General features: G+C 55.5%; 1 protein-coding gene across 1 annotated transcript; it reads left to right on the plus strand.

The window, feature by feature from the left end:
- The first annotated feature begins 1,798 nt into the window (after positions 1 to 1,798).
- On the plus strand, positions 1,799 to 14,638 carry LOC119113612 (tetratricopeptide repeat protein 39C). Its single transcript, XM_037237901.1, has 10 exons — positions 1,799 to 1,810; positions 2,600 to 2,737; positions 3,087 to 3,173; positions 4,763 to 4,883; positions 6,834 to 6,938; positions 7,408 to 7,466; positions 8,645 to 8,747; positions 9,341 to 9,448; positions 12,013 to 12,127; positions 14,548 to 14,638. Exons 1-10 carry the CDS (start codon positions 1,799 to 1,801, stop codon positions 14,636 to 14,638), a joined length of 939 nt encoding a protein of 312 aa, XP_037093796.1.
- The last annotated feature ends 2,387 nt before the right edge of the window (positions 14,639 to 17,025 follow it).

Raw genomic sequence — 17,025 nt, forward strand, 5'->3', positions numbered from 1 at the left:
TAACTTGGTGTTCCTCTACGTGTCTAGCGATCAATTTATTGGGAAAAGCAGATCGATCAATGCGTAGCCTCAGAAAGCAGGTTAAGTCAGGTTAAGAAGGACGCGTCGTAGTTGGGTTCATGTTTCGGTAACGCCTTTATCTTGCATGGCATCTCTACGCATTCCGTAAGGGCTACTAGAAATTTCTCATGATTTCTCATGATCATTTCTCATGATCATAGAAATTTCATCGAGTTTTTTTCTCACGGCGAGCTAAGTGCGCCACAGGTGATTTAACCAATGAGTCCTGGCGGGCAGCGATGGAGGCAGGCCCACACGTTGCGTAGGTGAGGGCTCCTCGCGAGCAGCACGAGAGAAAGTCCTACGTGGCACGTACGCAGCTTGTATGGCCTTGTGCCGAAGGTCCCTTTCCAACAAAAGCAAGGGAGCTGGCTGCCAGTCGATCTCTCCGCGACCAACAGATGAGATAGGAAACACTTTTAAGCGTCGCTGGCTGCTGGTGAGAGAAGCGGTGCAGCATGTGCTAGGTACAAGATTCGCGACTCTCAGAACGTGAGATTCCATTCTCAGTTGGCTGCCAGCGACTACAGAAGGCGAGGTTCGCACGTATGTTTCCGAGAAAAATGACATAAAATGAGCGGAAATAACCTGAAGGTGATAGCACGCAAAGGATATAGCGCACAGAGCACAGGGCACATAAAGCACATACCACGTAAATCTAACAGAACAAAAAGGCGACTTTGTGGCAAATATCCTTGGACATGTCCGCACATAATTTATTCCCCTTCATGCGTCGCTACAATTTCGGCGCAAATGCGACAAGCTCCGCCGAAAGTCACTAAAATAGCTCTCATTGACTTCGGCTACCGAGGCATTGGTTTTGGTTTTGCACTTGGTGGGCTTCGTTAAGTTATTTTGCTGTTTCGGTTTGGTTGGGAGTGGCTAGGTAATGCTGAGTACTTCATCGAAAGGTTAAGGTGCCCTGCGTTGAATATGTGATGCCTCGTAATATGAGTGAAACATTTGTGCCCATTTGGACGCTTTTAATTTGGAAGCGCATGTCTATGGAGTACCTGACAACCCCACACTTGGCGCCTGTGCGATAGATCAACATCAAACCATCCCCATTTTATCCTGATTGGCCAAAAATTCATCCTGGTGTGAAGCCAGTGAGTTTTGGTCACACCAAATCCTCCCAAAAATGCAAAACCAAGAACAAAAAAGGGTTGCTGAGGGCCCCATACCACAATCCTTCAGGACATCACCAGATAATCTTGTCCAGTTAATGTTCCATACTTAACAGAAAATGGTGACCTTGGCTGTTGTGGATTGGGTCACATAACCAAAAATGCCTGAAACCATAGGCAGATGTATTGGTTGAAGTGTTAGTCTACATATATGAGACCAAATAAACTATTGTAGAGGCTAACCTATGGCTCTTTTGATGCCCTCCTTGTACCCATAATATCCCAAGTTTTTTCCTTAATTAAGAATTTGTTTGCTTTGATGGACTGCCAGGCAACAGCATGCATGATGCCAGTGACAAATTTGGCATATTTCATGTTGGCACATGGCTGTGACTCCCATACAGCAGAAGTGATGTGACAAGGGCTGTCTGATCATTGTTAACCCACAGAAATGAACATGGAGCTAGCAAGGGAAAGCATTGATATGTTTCTGAACAACCGTGTGGTGGAAGCTGAAGAACTCTTCCGTCATCACGATGAAAACTGGCATGTCAGGATGGCACAGTGTTATGTTGCTGTCATGGTAAGTGCCCTTGCTGCTCTTTGGCATAATGATGATGCAAGTAAGGACAGAATATATTATGATCCAGTATTGTAAAATAATTGTTTTTTATGGCAGTGGTTGAGCTGATTTGTCATGCCAGTAAGACTGAGATATTTTCTCGGTCAGGAAACATTACTGGATTTTCTTGTGATATGAAAAGTAGGCCCCATATGCCGTATGCACATTTTTCAAGTCTTATGTCATTCATGAAATTAATTACATGATCAATATCTCAGTTTTAAGGTTTGCCTCTGTCTTTTGATTGGATGGCTTTTTATATCAGAGCCAATGTTGAGTGGTGTGTGGCACATCAGTCTGATCTCACTAACTGATTATCAAAGTCCAGTACAATTTCATAATGCTATGACAAAAGCTTGACATGCTGTGGTGTTTGGCACTGATCCTTCTACCCTGTGACATTACCTGACCTCAAATGTGAATGTTACCACTTTTTGTGGTGCATCTTGGCATCTAAGGGGACATGAATCTACCTGGAACTAATCTTGCCACATGAATCCAAAAGGCAGTGCTCTAATCATACAAACTACCAATCTAGAGACTCTTCTCTGTACAATATTGATTGTGCTAGGAGCGTAAGCTAGGAGCTTAGGAGCTAGGAGCTGAGGAGCTTAAGTGGGGCATTTCTACCATCTTTGAGTGATGAAGTGTTAAAAGTCTCCTGAAGTCATGGGGTAGTCATCTGGAACTATTTACAAGACTAGGGACTACATCACATTATTTATGTGGGTTAGTGGCACTCATCCAAGTTCCCATCAGTGAATAATCTGGGTTGATGTTTTCCCAACAGAGTGCTGTTGTGACATTTGAAACAGCTCAGCTGGAGCAGACACTGCAACTGCTGAAGGTGACAGAGAAGGCTGTGGCACCTGGCTCCGGCCTTGTCAGCCAGCTAAAGAGCAAGCTGAAGGGCACTGAGCAGCTCCAGGCATGTCACGTCTTCTGTTGCGTGTGATCACATCATCCCACTCAACATCCCCATAAAGAGGGTCCCATTTTGTGGACACCGCATACCACAGGCTGCCACACAAGTGCCACAGGCTGCCATAGGCTGCTTCAGACAGCTCAACTGTTTATCACAGATGGGCTTAATGGGAAGGAGTTGGTGCAAACCTTCACAGTCTGTAGTGTACGGCTGAAACAATAGCATCCATCCAGCCCAGCAGGCTTGGTCCTGTCACTGGAAACTTCCATTGGCAGGCTCACACTAAGGTGCTGCAAAGCTGACAACATAGCCCTTCCATCTGTCCATTGGTAACCACTGATGTCCGTGGCAGGAGGCGGAAGTGGTGGAGCTGCTGGAACGGCAGATCGTGGTGGCCGATTGCCAGGTCTGTGCTGCCGTCCTCAACTTCCTGCAGCAGGTGAGGTCAGCAAACAGCAGACAGCTGCCAAGGTCATTCACTGGGCTGCTTGCTGCCACAACTTGTGCTTCATCTATCCCTTTATCTTTCCCTTTGGCGCCAATAGTGTGGAGAGGATTGCACTTCATAAGCTTTTGTTGGATGACATAAGAAATATGCACCCCAGATGTGTGGTTACCCTTAACCATTGTTAAAGAAGCCTTGCGGTTGCTTTATGATGACACTGGATCTGGACTTCCAATTTGTATCTGACAGATGCTTGGCAGAGGCAAAGACAAATGTCCTATGTAAAATGTAGACAAAGTCATCTTGAAGGGGGTGCTCCTTTTTGAAGATGCAGAAGCAAGCTTCGGATGTGGTGAATTTAGCTTGCTTTCGACTTTTAGCATACTCTTAAGTGGAAAATACTGCTCTATATGACACAAGTTCTCTAGCGAATATGCCCCCTAATACTTCATGGTGTGATTGTGTCATCATACCTGGCACAACATTGTGTAAAGGGAGCGTTCCACATTTATGCGGGGTTTCGAACTGAAATAGCTATCTTGAAGACATTTGGTGCCATCCACAATCCTGCCCTTCTGAAGACGAAAGCCCGTCTAGTTTCTGAGCCATACGCCCGCGAAAATGGGAAAGGTATATCGGGGAGAGTATTTCAGTCACCTTAGCATTCATGATGTCATAACAACGTCATTCAAATTCTACCATTCCATTTGCCATGCGGCGATCAAGGCCAATACAAATATTATTGTCGAGGCGTTCATATCTGGTGTTCGTGAGCGCGATCGTCAGATATAACGGCCTGCTATTGGTTCACAATCAATGTTGTGCAAGGCGCGACGACGTAATCAAGCCATGACACATTGAGGAGCACGTTTACTAAACAGACAATTTTGCGGTCTCGAGTGGTCTTTTCCGCTTGAAAAGTATACCAATAGTTATAAGTGAGCTTGTTCATAATATTTCATGCTTGCTTCAATATTTTCAAATTTGAAGCTTTCCCAACAGCCTACGGACGGTCGTTATGTCTGAAAATCGTGCTAACGAACGTTAGATATGGACGACTGGACAGTTATATCTTCCGAGGCCTTAGTTGCTGCATGGCCAATGAAATGGCAGGATGGAAATGGTATCATTATGGCGTCATGGATACTTGGGTTACCTTGAAGTAGTCTGCACATCTTCATGGGCTCATCACCTCAGAAATAGAGGGAGGTTAAGTGGGGCAGCGCTGCTAACTGCACGGAATGATGTTCTAACGTGACTGTTTCAGTTGAAAATTGCATACAAATGTGGAACACTCCCTTTTAGATCTTTTGTCTCTTTTCTGTTGGAAGTCCCCGCTGGGGTGCCGGTAGTGTAGCGTCTGGAAAACTAGAGGCATGGGCTTTGATTCCCCGCGGTATCCGCCCTTGCTGCCAGGGTGAGAGGCAGGCGATGCCATGTAGCCTTAGCAGCTGAGCGCGTCATTAAGTCCCGGGAAGTCTCCTCTATGGTCCTCTCGGTGGTGGTGAGCTGGTATCTTGGGGAGGCCCTCGCCACGCTTCTCCTCCCCCGGTGTAGTGAGTCGGTCCCCTCCTCTCTGGCAGGACCTGGGCAGCTGTGTGAAGGGCAGCTGGGGACTGCGGCGCGCCTGGAAGACCTACGACAGGATCTACGGCCAGATCAGCGCCATGTACCGGCAGGTGCAGCAGGAGGTGCCTGTGGACGGTGAGCGCCCGTCGCCCGTCTCGTCCGGGCCGTCCCGTTACCAGCGTACCCTCCGCTAGACAGTGTTCGCGGGCTTCTGATCGGGGCTGTTATGAGAGCGGTAGTCTTATTTGGTTTGCGTCAGTCAAGTTTGCAAGGCGGCAGCTGTCGCTAGCAGCTGTCATTTAACCCTTGCGTAGGAAACTCAACAGTTGTATACCACGGTGCAAGCGTATACACGCTAACGCCCGTGAGAACGACTGTTACAGCAACAGTCGCGGCGATTGGGCGAAACAGCCCGTTATCAGGCTAAGCAGGAGCAGGCATTAGGCTGTCTGATGATCTTTGTGCATGGGCCGGCGCGGGTGATGGTAGGGCCGTTGACGTCGGGGGGCTCGTGTGTGCTCTGTGCTGTGTTCCGCGGTTATCGTTGTAGCTTTTGCTGCAGTCGCATTCCCGTTGCTTTGCTTACTCAAAACTCTAGAAGCGTTGTTTGAACGGTGAGACGGCCGTTGCCGTACGTGTGGTTGTCGATCAGAAGCCCCGAGCTGTCGATCTTTCGCCTGCCTCACCGATGATTTCACACGGGAGTTGCATGGGCCGCTGCATGGCCTTCAGCAGTCGATGCGCACTAAAACCCCACATCATCATCATCATCATCATTCACCCAGAAGTGCGTCGTCGGACACTGGCGTGTTTCCCCCTCCCCTCGATGCTCTGTCCGCGACCCGGCGCCGGTCGTCGTAAGCTTCACACCCCCTCGACGATTCCACATTGATGATACATTTCCGTGGGCTGTCCCGATACTGTTGGCACGAGTCCTGTGCTGTGATGACGCCGTTGGTCCGGTGCTCGGTCGTTGACACGGCACCATTGTCGTCTCAAGCGGCCGAGCCGGGTGAGCCGGCCGGGTGTGAGCCGCCGCCGCTGCCGGCGCGCCCGCTCCTGCCCACGTTCCTCCTCCTCACCGAGCCTGAGCGTCGGGAGCGGCCGCTGGCGGCGGCGGCGGCGGCCTGCGCCGCTCGGCCACCCGCTCCGTGTGGACCAGGCCGAGTAAGGGCGGACACTGGAGAGAAAATGGGAAGTGAGTGTATCTGAGGTGAGGGGAGGACACCGGAGGGGACAGGGGGAGTAAGTTTAGCTGAGGTAAGGGCGGACACGGAGGGGACGTGGGGAGGGGAGTGAAGTGAGTGAGAGTAGCTGAAGTGAGGGAGGACACCGGAGGGGACAGGGGGATGTGGGTGTAGGCTTAAGTGAGGAAGGACACCTGAGGAGACGGGGAAAGTGAGTCTAACTCAGGTGAGGGAGGACACCAGAGGGACAGGGTCCGGGAGGGGAGGGGGAGGGGGGGGGGAAATGCGTGTAGCTGAGTGGCGGCAGTCGCCGCGGGATCGGGTCCCGCGGGAACATGTACCTTGGACGGGAGCAGAGTGTGAACTAGCTGGATTGAGTGGGATAACTGCGAGCCCGGCTTGATTGATGCAGACCTCTTGGGTAATGTGTGGACTGTTATGGATCGCCCTTGAGAAAATTGGCTCTGAGCACTGATATCGGACAGAAAAGGGCGGTATTGACCAGCATAGTGAGCGTTGGCATTGGCCGTGAACGCGGGGTAGTAGGGTATGGTCGCCGGGGATGGGACCACGTTTGAAAAGACGCATCGGTCCGGGACATACGTTGGAAGGGGAGACGTGGACCAGCGTGAGCAGTGTGAGCCATCACAGTTGATGCGGGTATCTGAGGGAAAGTGGGGCAGTCGGTGGTCAGGGAAGTTAGTGTTGACAAGAGCGGTGGCCTGCCGTGACATCTGTCTTGCGAAGGCCCGTCACCGAATGGAGACCCACGCGCGCACAACTACGCTCGCTGCGTGCCGGGCGGCCGCGGGGCGCCCATGCGTTCCTGCGCTGCGGGTGAGGTGTGTGGAGGTGTGTTTGTTTGTGTGTGTGACGGGGCGCCGCCGGCTGTGTGCAGCGCGGTCTCGGCGGAAGCTGTGCGCGCCCTCATGGGCTCCGTGTCGCTGGGCTACGGTCTGTTCCAGCTCTGCGTGTCTCACTGCTGCCGTCCAAGTTCGTCAAGGTGTGGAGCCGCGTGCTACCTGCTCTCCCCCCCCCCCCCCCTGCCCGATTGTTTTTAGCGCGAGCACGGCGGCCAGCGCGTGCCCGCGAGACTTGATCTTCCGCCGTAGCGTTCAGCTGCTTGGAACTCAAGCATTTGGCCGTTTGGTGTTTGCTCAGCCAGCATTCGTACCCACCCAGTGAGCTGTTTGTGGTGAGAACATTCAGAGGAGGCTTCCGGGTAGCCATGATACAGGGCTTTTATATACCTCTGATTTTTTGTCCCATGTCTACGGAATGGTGCGATGACGGCACTGCTTTTGGACAGCTCTAAGTGCTCACAACAGAGTGGCGCTTGTTTGTCGATGGTGTGGTTGAAGCCGAATGCAGCTCAGGCATCACGATGCTCGGATCAGACGCTCAGACCGGCAACGCCGAGCGGAGGTGACGGACACCGCCTGACCTGACTCCGAGCGGCGTTTTCTCCGCAGGTGGTCCAGCTGCTGGGAGGTTCCAGAGTGACCGGTCGGCGGCGCTGGCGGCGCTGATGGTTCTGGCAGAACCTCGCGGGACATGAGAGCGCCGTTGGCCAGGTACCATGGTCGGAGAAATCGAGTACACTTACTGGCGTCCTCATCCGTGTTGGGGATATTGTTGGTGTGACAGACTTAGTCGGGGGGACATTCGCCATGCGATGGGTTCGTCGGGCGATAGAGCTGTGCTGATGACTTTGTACTGTCATGCTGGTTTTTGGAGACGTGGTCATGTGATCTTGTATTTGGTTAAACAAAAGTTGATCGGGCAGCACACGTTGTCCGGCATCTCGCCGCCTTTCTCCATGCCCGGACATCTCGCCCGTTTCCGTCCGGGACATCTCCTCCCGCGTTCGGTCCGGACATCTCGCCCGCTTCCTTCCGGACCATTCGCCCGCTCTCCGTCCGGACATCTCGCCCCGCTTCCATCCGGACATCTCGCCCGCTTCCGTCCGGACATCTCGCCCGCTTCTCCATGCCCGGACATATCGCCCGCTTCCTCCACGCCCGGACATCTCGCTCGCTTCCTCCACGTCCGGACATCTCGCCCGCTTCCATCCGGACATCTCGCCCGCTTCCGTCTATGCCCGGACATCTCGCTCGCTTCCTCCACGTCCGGACATCTCGCCCGCTCCGTCTATGCCCGGACATCTCGCCCGCTCCCGTCTATGCCCGGACATCTCGCTCGCTCCCTCCACGCCCGGACATCTCGCCGCGCTTCCGTCCCGGACATCTCGCCCCTTCCGTCTATGTCCGGACATCTTCGCCCGCTCCCGTCTATGCCCGGACATGTTTTGTCCCTCGTACACTCAGCCTGACGCTGCTGTGGTACCCCTGTAGTGTGTGTCTGACGCACCTCCTCGGCGCTGCTGTTGGTGCCATCGGTGATGTGTCTGACCACCTCCCCACCCTCTAGCCTGACGCTGCTGTGGTACCCCTGTAGTGGTATGTCTGACCACCTCCTCTGGCGCTGCTGTGGTGCCAGTCGGTGATGTGTTTGACCACCCTCCCCACCCTCTAGCCTGACGCTGCTGTGGTACCCCCTGTAGTGGTATGTCTGACCACCTCCTCTGGCGCTGCTGTGGTGCCAGTCGGTGATGTGTCTGACCACCTCCCCACCCTCTAGCCTGGCGCTGCTGGTGGTACCACTCGGTGGTGCGGCCCCTGCTCTCGCTGGACTGCCGTAACGTGGCAGCCGGCGTGGCCACCTCCGAGCATCCTGCTGCGGGAGACGGCCGGTCGCTACGGACAGGCGGCGCTGTTCCAGTTCTTCCGCGGCCGCGTCCTCCGCCCTGCAGGTAAACACCGGCGCCAGCGCGGCCCCGTCAGCCGCGTGTGGGTGTCACGCAGGACATTGCTAGCCTTCTAGATGCAACTGTGTTGATCATGTAGTCGCTCCCTGGTTGTTTGGACTGCCCCGTTACGTCAGATCTGTGCGTGAGAAACAGCCCCCTGGCGTTGCAGTCGGATCTGGAGGGCGCCATCGCAGCCTATGAGGTGGCAGCTAGCCAGGGTCAGCAGCAAGAGGTGCGACTGCTCTGCCTCCATGAAATAGGTCAGTTGCGACGAATGCGAACATCGGTTGTGGGAAAACGAAACGATGGATTACCCCCGGACACTCCGTGGACTGTGACGCGTTTGTATTTGTTTTAGACAGCTTGTAATGGATAGCCCTAAGATAGCACACGGCATGGTCAAGGCCATATAATTTGATTCGGATGACCGATTTGGAATTTGTTGACAAGATCGGGGTTTTCATTGCGATTTGGGCTCAATCTCGCTCCCACGTCGGCCATGCGAGGTGTTCTGTGAACAGCCTGATGGCAGAGTATTCATTGGCACCGGACCGATCGGTCGTGCCAGTTGGTGACGCGCCTGACATCGTCTTCAGGCTGGTGCCGGCTTATGCAGCTGGACTGGGTCGGCGCGTTCGTGGCGTTCTCCGAGCTGGCGCAGCAGTCCCGCTGGTCCCGCGCCTTCTACCACTACTTGGCCGCTGGTGAGACTCCTCCGAGCGCCTGCTGGAGGTCCGGGGGGGGGGGGGGGGGCTCCACTCCCGGTCCGTCAGATTCACCCGAACACACCCTGGCACTGGGCAGCGCTATTCGCTACCTCAGTGCGTTAGTCAGCCCACCTGCACGTACGTTTGGCATGCGGTATGAGATGTGTAGATTTGAAATGTTTGCCTGCCTGCTGGCATACCTGGGTATGGTTCTGGCTTCTGGAGTGGAGTTTAGCCATTCGTTGTTATGTGCTGCTGGTCCCAGGTATGTGATTGTCATGTTTGGCTAGCCTGGCTGACAAGCACAGTTTTTTTCTTCGCTTCTGCGGAGCTCCCAAACTACTGTCATTAATGAACTCGTAGTGGGTGATATATAGACTGTCAATCAGATATTTGGTTGTTATTGTTAGAATATATGCTGGCCGTCTACCCCTAGACATGCTTTGCCTTGGCCTTCTTGAAGACGTTACATTACTGTGCGGTTTGGGTGCCAAAAGTGTTTGCGCGCCCGTTTTCACGATGCTTCTCTCTGAATACGGACGTTTTACCACCAGCTTTTCCGTTACCTTACCGACTGGCCAGTCTTCCTCAGTCTGCCCCCAGCTCTCACGAGTGCGTTCCGCCTTGGTTGACGTCAGGTCAGGTCACCTTGTCGGCTGGTCTGCCATCTCCCCGTCCCTGGACGTCCTCCCCGTTCCCCCCCCCCCCCCGCCAGTCTGCTCGACGCCTCAGGTCAGGTCACCCTGTCGGTCATCGTTGCCGTCTCCTCGCCCCCTCACGCCCTCTCCGCGTCTCTCCCCCAGTCTGCTCGGGCGCCCCCAGGGCAGGTCACCCTGTCGGCCGGCGTGGCCGTCTCTCCCCGCCCCCTCCACGCCCTCTCCGCGTCTCTCCCCCAGTCTGCTCGGGCGCCCCAGGTCAGGTCCCCTGTCGGCCGACGTGCCGTCTCCCCCGCCCCCTCCACGCCCTCTCCGCGTCTCTCCCCCAGTCTGCTCGGGCGCCCCAGGTCAGGTCACCCGTCGGCCGACGTGCCGTCCTCCCCGCCCCCTCACGCCCTCTCCGTGTCCCCTCCCCCAGTCTGCTCGGGCGCTCAGGCGATGCCACCCTGTCGGCCGGCGTGCCGTCTCCCCGCCCCCTCACGCCCTCCTCCGCGTCCCTCCCCCAGTCTGTTCGGAGCCCTCAGGCGATGCCACCTGTCGGCCGGCGTGCAGTCTCCCCCCCCCTCACGGCCCTCATCCGTGTCTCTACCCCCAGTCTGTTCGGGCGCCTCAGGCGATGCCACCCTGTCGGCCGGCGTGCAGTCTCCCCGCCCCCTCACGCCCTCTCAGTGTCCCTCCCCCAGTCTGCGCGGGCGCCTCAGGCGACGTTACCCTGTCGGCCCGGCCTGCTGTCGGCCGGGCTGCCGTCTCCCCGCCCCCCTCACGCCTCTCCGTGTCCCTCCCCCAGTCTGCTCGGCGCCTCAGGCGATGTTACCCTGTCGGCCGGCCTGCTGTCGGCCCGCGCTGCCGCCGGGCGCCGGCCGGCCCGACCTGGACGCCTTCCTGCAGCGACGCACGGCGGCGCTGCGGCAGCCGGCGCCGCCGCCGCTCGCCCAGCTGACCTGCCGTCTGCACGCCTACGAACTGCTCTACCTGTGGAACGCGCTGCCCTCCTGCCCGCCGGCCGTCTGGAGCACGGTGCTTGAAGGTTAGAGGCGCGAGCGCGCTGGACCGGCGGTCGTGGTGCTGCCCTCCTGCCTGCCTGCCGGCCGTCTGGAGCACGGTGTTTGAAGGTGAGAGGCGCGAGCGCGGGGGACCGGCGGTCGTGGTGCTGCCCTCCTGCCCGCCGGCCGTCTGGAGCACGGTGCTTGAAGGTGAGAGGCGCGAGCGCAGGGGACCGGCGGTCGTGGTGCTTGCCCTCCTGTCTGCCTGCCGGCCGCTCTGGAGCACGGTGCTTGAAGGTGAGAGGTGCGAGCGCGGGGGACCGGCGGTCGTGGTGCCGGTTCTCATTCAGCATCACGACCTTCCGGGTGGTGATGTCTCCAAAGCAGCATTGCGCTTCAAGGCTTCTTGTTACTTGTTATGATATTTTCTGTTCTTTCTTAAGAGGAGTTTGTTTATTAAGCTAGAATAGCCAGGGCGTTGGGAACGCTCGAGGGCTGAATCTGCTGCATTGCTATTTCGTCTTTTCTTAATTTCCAGTCCCCCCCACCGCCGGCCTGCCTATCATCACTCGTGATTGTGATAGTTGGGTCCCCTGCCTGGCGTGTGGCAGACGACGCGCTCTGCCTCCCCTCCACCCCGCCTCAGTGGGCGGGGCCGGGTCCGCTGGTGCTCCTCTGCCGCCCTGTTCGCTGACCCGCCCCCACCCCGCCCAGACGTAGGCGGGCCAGGCTGCTCCTCTGTGTCACCGGGCGGGTCCCGTTGCGGTTGGACGTTCTCTGCTGGTGCTCCTCCGCTGTCTGCCGCTTGACCCACCTTGCCCCGCCTCAGACGTGAGCGGGCGTCGCTGGAGTTACCCGGCGCTGGCGGCCAGTGGCGCACCTGGTGAGCGGCGGCGTGCTGGACAACACGAGCCTGCAGCAGGCGAGCGGCACTACCGGCGCGCGCTCGTGCTGGGCCGCGACGACCGCAGCCGGCCGCACGTGGCGCCGCACGCCAGCTACGAGCTGGCGGTCATGTACTGCGGCGACAGCCGCAGGTGAGGCGGCCCTGCCAGGCGGTCACGCAGTGGCGGCGGCACTGGGCACCATAGGCGTGGGGATGTCTCAAAAAGTGTGTGGGGCAGGCTCAGGGTATACTTAGTGAACTATTACTGGGAAGCAAGGCCGCCGCCCCCCCTCGATGACCAAGGGTGGGTGGGTGGATAATTAGATGTCATGTGTGGAACATGCCATATATATATATATATATATATTATATATATATATATATATATAATATATAATATATATATGTATATATATATATATGTATGGTAATATATATATATATATATATATATATCTTATATTAGTTGTATATATTATATATATATATAATATATATATATATACATATATATATATATTACATATAATATGTATGTATATATATATATATAATATATATATATATATGTGTATATATAGTTGTTTCCCCCACCTGTGCACAATCTTGCCTATTCGACTCGTCTGTGCCATTCGGAATATAGAAAATCCAGCTTTACAGTGTTATTCGTCTACTTTTCAACGTTGTTCTCTGGGGAGGCGAAATTCCACCAGCGGGTAGGCATTTTGGGTCATTGGTGAGGCATCTGCCTCCACAGAATAGATGCCAAGCACGACCTGAGCAAAGGCTGATCAAAACTTACAATCAATGGCCCACATGTGCCCGAGTTTTCATACGCCTAGGTTTCGCCGGTTGCTTTTCAAGGGATATATTTGTCGCAGCATGTTAGCTGCGAACCAATTCGGAGCCTCGAGTGCCAGCTGTCAAAACAATGTGGCAAAAACCATAAAACTGGAGTTTCTCTAGCAAGCAATGAAATCACAAAGTTAAGGGCCTTCTTTCAGGTATTCTTTATCTGAGCCCTGCTCCCGTAGCGCGGGTCGGCGGCCACTCCCGTGGCCCGGCTGTCCCCCGCATGGCTGACTACGATCTGATCGTACGACTGCTTTTCTGCGTGTTCATGGATCAACATCACTACTTATTGGTGACAAGCATAGATTGGACTCCTGCTACATCATCTGTTTTCGAATTTTCTGCCCTTTACACCACACCGCAGCAGAAAAACAAGCTTTCGGGTAGCTGCCTGCCTCAGGTATGAGTTTAGGTCCAGCGGGTATTCATTTGCCCCTCATTCAACATAGCTGATTTCATCTGCTTTTGTATGTAGGCAGGTCATAGCTGGAGCCATGCCAGGGGGAATGTTTGATAATGATGACACTGATTAAAAATGTCATGAATTGGTTTTAACTTGATGATAAGGACGGATTAACCTTCACGACACCGAGAAGTGGTGCTGGCATCTGGTGGGTGGAACTACAGGATCAAAAGTAGAATATCTACTTTCCTGTTGCTGTAACTGTTAATTCGACTTTGGAACATCCTGAGATCCTTTGGGTTGCTGAGATTGCGAGCGTGTGGGGCTTAAGACAGTTGATGTTATTTGTTTTACTAGTCGATTTGGGGAAAAACATTCTCAGGCGAATAGGGTGGGTGGGCCCTTTTCATTTTATAACCTCATTTCGATCCACTCCATCCAACACTTCCGAGACCCCTTGCGTAAGTAGAGCACTAGAGGACACATTATCATTACCAGGGCTAAAGGACCATTCAGTCGTAGCGTGGGTTATGTTCCGGCTGCTGTTCTGCATTGCTGTCATTTGCATTGTCATTGAATGCAAGTCATTGAATTCATGTCAATCATGCAAGTCATTGCTGACCATGTCTGATGAACGTGTATGTTGATCCCATCTCCGTCGACCCGTCTCTGTTGACTCCATCTCTGTTGACCCATCTCTGTTGATCCCACCCCATTAACCCATCTCTGTTTGACCCCATCTCTGTTCACCGGGCGTATGGTGACCCGTCTTCATTGACCCGTCTCTGTTGACCCCATCCCGGTTGAACCGGGCGTCTGGTGACCCGTGTCTGTTAATCCCGTCTCTGTTGAACCGGGCGTATGGTGACCCGTCTCTGTTGACCCCATCTCTGTTGAACCGGGCGTATGGCGACCCCGTGTCTGTTAATCCCGTCTCTGTTGAACCGGGCGTATGGTGACCCGTCTCTGTGACCCCAATCTCTGTTGAACCGGGCGTATGGTGACCCATCTCCGTCGACCCGTCTGTGTTGATGCCATCTTTGGTGACCCGATGACCCCTGTTGACCCGTCTCTGGTGATCCCATCTCTGTTGACCCGGGCGTCCGGTGATCCGTCTGTTTTGATGCCGTCTCTGGTGACCCGGTGACCCCTATTGATCCGTCTCTGGTGACCCCATCGCTGTTGACCCGGGCGTTCGGTGATCCGTCTCTGTTGATCCCGTCTTTGGTGACCCGGTGACCCGACCCTGCCCTCTCTCCGCACAGCGGCGGGCCGAGGGCCGAGCCCTGCTAGAGTCGGCCCGCGACGCCTACAAGGACTACGGACTTCGAGTCGCGGCTGGGCGTGCGCATCCAGTCGGCGCTGAAGCGGCTGGAGAAGGTCACCAGGGAGGAGAGGGCCAAGTGAGCTCACATCGGCCGGCCCGGTGCGCGGCGCCGCAGTCGCCAGCGCTTCAGGATCGGCGTGAGGGCCACCAGAAGGCGGTGCCGACTGCTGCGAGGCCCCGTGCCGAAACTACACGTAGGTCCCATCGTTGGAGGTTGCTCCTCAGGTGTGGGACAGCGGTGGGTGGTGAGAGGACGGCGGAGCACCGGGATACAAGACGGAGCCCGGATAACACCCTGCAGTGAGGCCTGGGGTCAGACCGGGCTGAGGGGTCGCGCGTCAGGTGTGCTGCGGTGCCGGCCGTGGCGCGGCAGGTGCCGGCCGTGGCGCGGTAGGTGCCGGCCGTGGCGCAGTAGGTGCCGGCCGTGGCGCGGCAGGTGCCGGCCATGGCGCGGTAGGTGCCGGCCGTGGGGCGGTAGGCGCTAGCCGTGGCGCAGTAGGTGCTGGTTATGGCGCGGTAGGTGCCGGTTGTGGCGCGGTAGGGGCAGGCCGTCGCGCGGTAGGTGCCGGCCGTGGCGCAGTAGGTGTCGGCCGTCGCGCGGTAGCCGCTGGCCGTGGCGCAGTAGGTGCCGGTTGTGGACCTCAGGCAGTGATAAGGGCCGCCGCGCAGTATCTCATCCTTGTTATCCGGCAATCGGCTGGCGTACCTAGAGTAGCTGAGGGAAACTGACTGATGTTGTTAGGCATATAGCGGACGCTGTTAGAGAAAGCAAAGTCGTTGAGTCATTGAAGATCATTTAGACATGTAACACTTTCTCGGCCGCAGCTGGAAATATCCTTGCCTCACGGCACACGTATAGTATTTTTTCCCCAGGGCCGTATACGGACGTGCGTGGTCGATCCCCGACAACAAGCGCGTGGGTTCTGGCGCCCCACCGCCAGCCAGGGCGCCAGCCGTCCTCTGCTGTCCGGAGCCGGCCGCGGGGAGGCTTGTCTACACGTTAGCGCAGCAGCTACTCCGGCCGCTGGCACCCTGCGCGGCGCCGCGGGGCTTTGGCAGCCTTGGGCGGGCGAAGGAGGTTGTAGATGCTTTGTTGGTCGAGTGAGGTTAGTTTTTGGGGATTCCCAAGTAAAGTTGTGTGTTTCGCCGAGCCAGGCAAACAACACTATAACTACCACTGGCCTGTGCTGTGTTGTGGAGGGTGAGTGATAGGTAGGGTTTTCTCGGGTCGCGTCCCATCGGCGTTTGACGGTTGTGCAGGGTGGCACGTGGGCTCGGTCCCAGGTGAGTAACGGTATTACTTCGGGTTTGTCGTGGTGCCTTTGTATTTCTAGTCAATGTCTCCATCATTTGGGGGTGATATCTTTTAACTACGGAGCTGATGAGTCACCGGACATCAGTTTACCTCTGTTGTCCAGGCTGACTGTCGTCTGGCGTTCCAGTGACGGTCGATATCGGACGATTTTGGGTATCAGCTGTTGTGCATAGTCTCGCCTCGGTCTTCGGCGTCGTCTACCAGGACATATGGCGTGTGCCGTAGTTTGTTTCGTCGCCGGGTGGCTTGTGGTTTCAGGGAGCACGTGTTGTTTTCACTCCTGCGTTTTTTTCTTGTGTCGATGGAGGGGCGCTGCGGCTATGTTTTAAAGTCATGATCGCATCTCCTCGTACAAGCTCAGTGACAAGGAGCGCATACAAATGCATGTTGTCTCCGTATTTGGGATTTCCACAACTTGCATCTCAAGAAAAGAAAACGCGTATATCTTGGTACGGTATGCCGCCCGGGAATCACGCGACACCGCGTCATATATGTACAGCGTGCCTAGACTAGCCCCCGCTGAAGGTACCTTGCTGTGTGTGTGCGCTTTAGCTTGGCGGTAGCCGAGGTGCGCCGAATGGTTAACTTGCGCGCAGGAGACCCGTAGGAAGTCTGCGGCAGTCAGCAGCAGTGTGTGATGTCAGCTAGAGCTGGAACGGATCTGCAATACTTTTGATATTGTTTTGCCTACACCAGCGCGCTTTTCGCTGTGTGCGGGGGTAACAAACAGCAGGTCGACGCCTTAGATGTGAAGCTCAGTGCCGACCAGTTTTGTGTTGTTCCGTGATTCTGGACCACGGTTGGTCAATGGTCCTCTTCTTGACCGATCGCGCCAGGTTCTGTGCTGCTGGGTTTCCTTCGTTCAATAGCTTGGCTATCAGTAGATACCCCTCGCTGTCATTGATTGAATGGCACATGCTAGCGCTGTTTGTCTTCTTCCCCGTTTGGTTCCGTCTGATTTAAAATCCGTCGCGTTGAGAGCTGACGGCGTCCAAAGCTCGCCGAGCTCTCCGGCGGCGCTGGTCTGGCTGCTCTGCGTGGCCCTGACCGCTCGTCATATCTAGCACCTGGCGTCGGTGGGCGTAGTGTAGCGTTGCCCAGCCGCACGGAAGGAGTCGTCGCGACCGATGTCACGTGACCGGTCTGATGCTG

This window comes from Pollicipes pollicipes, unplaced genomic scaffold, assembly GCF_011947565.3.
Source record: "Pollicipes pollicipes isolate AB1234 unplaced genomic scaffold, Ppol_2.1 Scaffold_7262;HRSCAF=8765_pilon_pilon_pilon, whole genome shotgun sequence".
Taxonomy (NCBI): Eukaryota; Metazoa; Arthropoda; class Thecostraca; order Pollicipedomorpha; family Pollicipedidae; genus Pollicipes; species Pollicipes pollicipes.

What these genes read in the sequence shown, in the direction of transcription:
- LOC119113612 (XM_037237901.1), top strand. An exon ending in TGCCGTCCAAGTTCGTCAAG is followed by an intron (nt 6,939 to 7,407) that starts GTGTGGAGCCGC and finishes TTTTCTCCGCAG; the next exon opens with GTGGTCCAGCTGCTGGGAGG. An exon ending in TACTGCGGCGACAGCCGCAG is followed by an intron (nt 12,128 to 14,547) that starts GTGAGGCGGCCC and finishes GACGCCTACAAG; the next exon opens with GACTACGGACTTCGAGTCGC.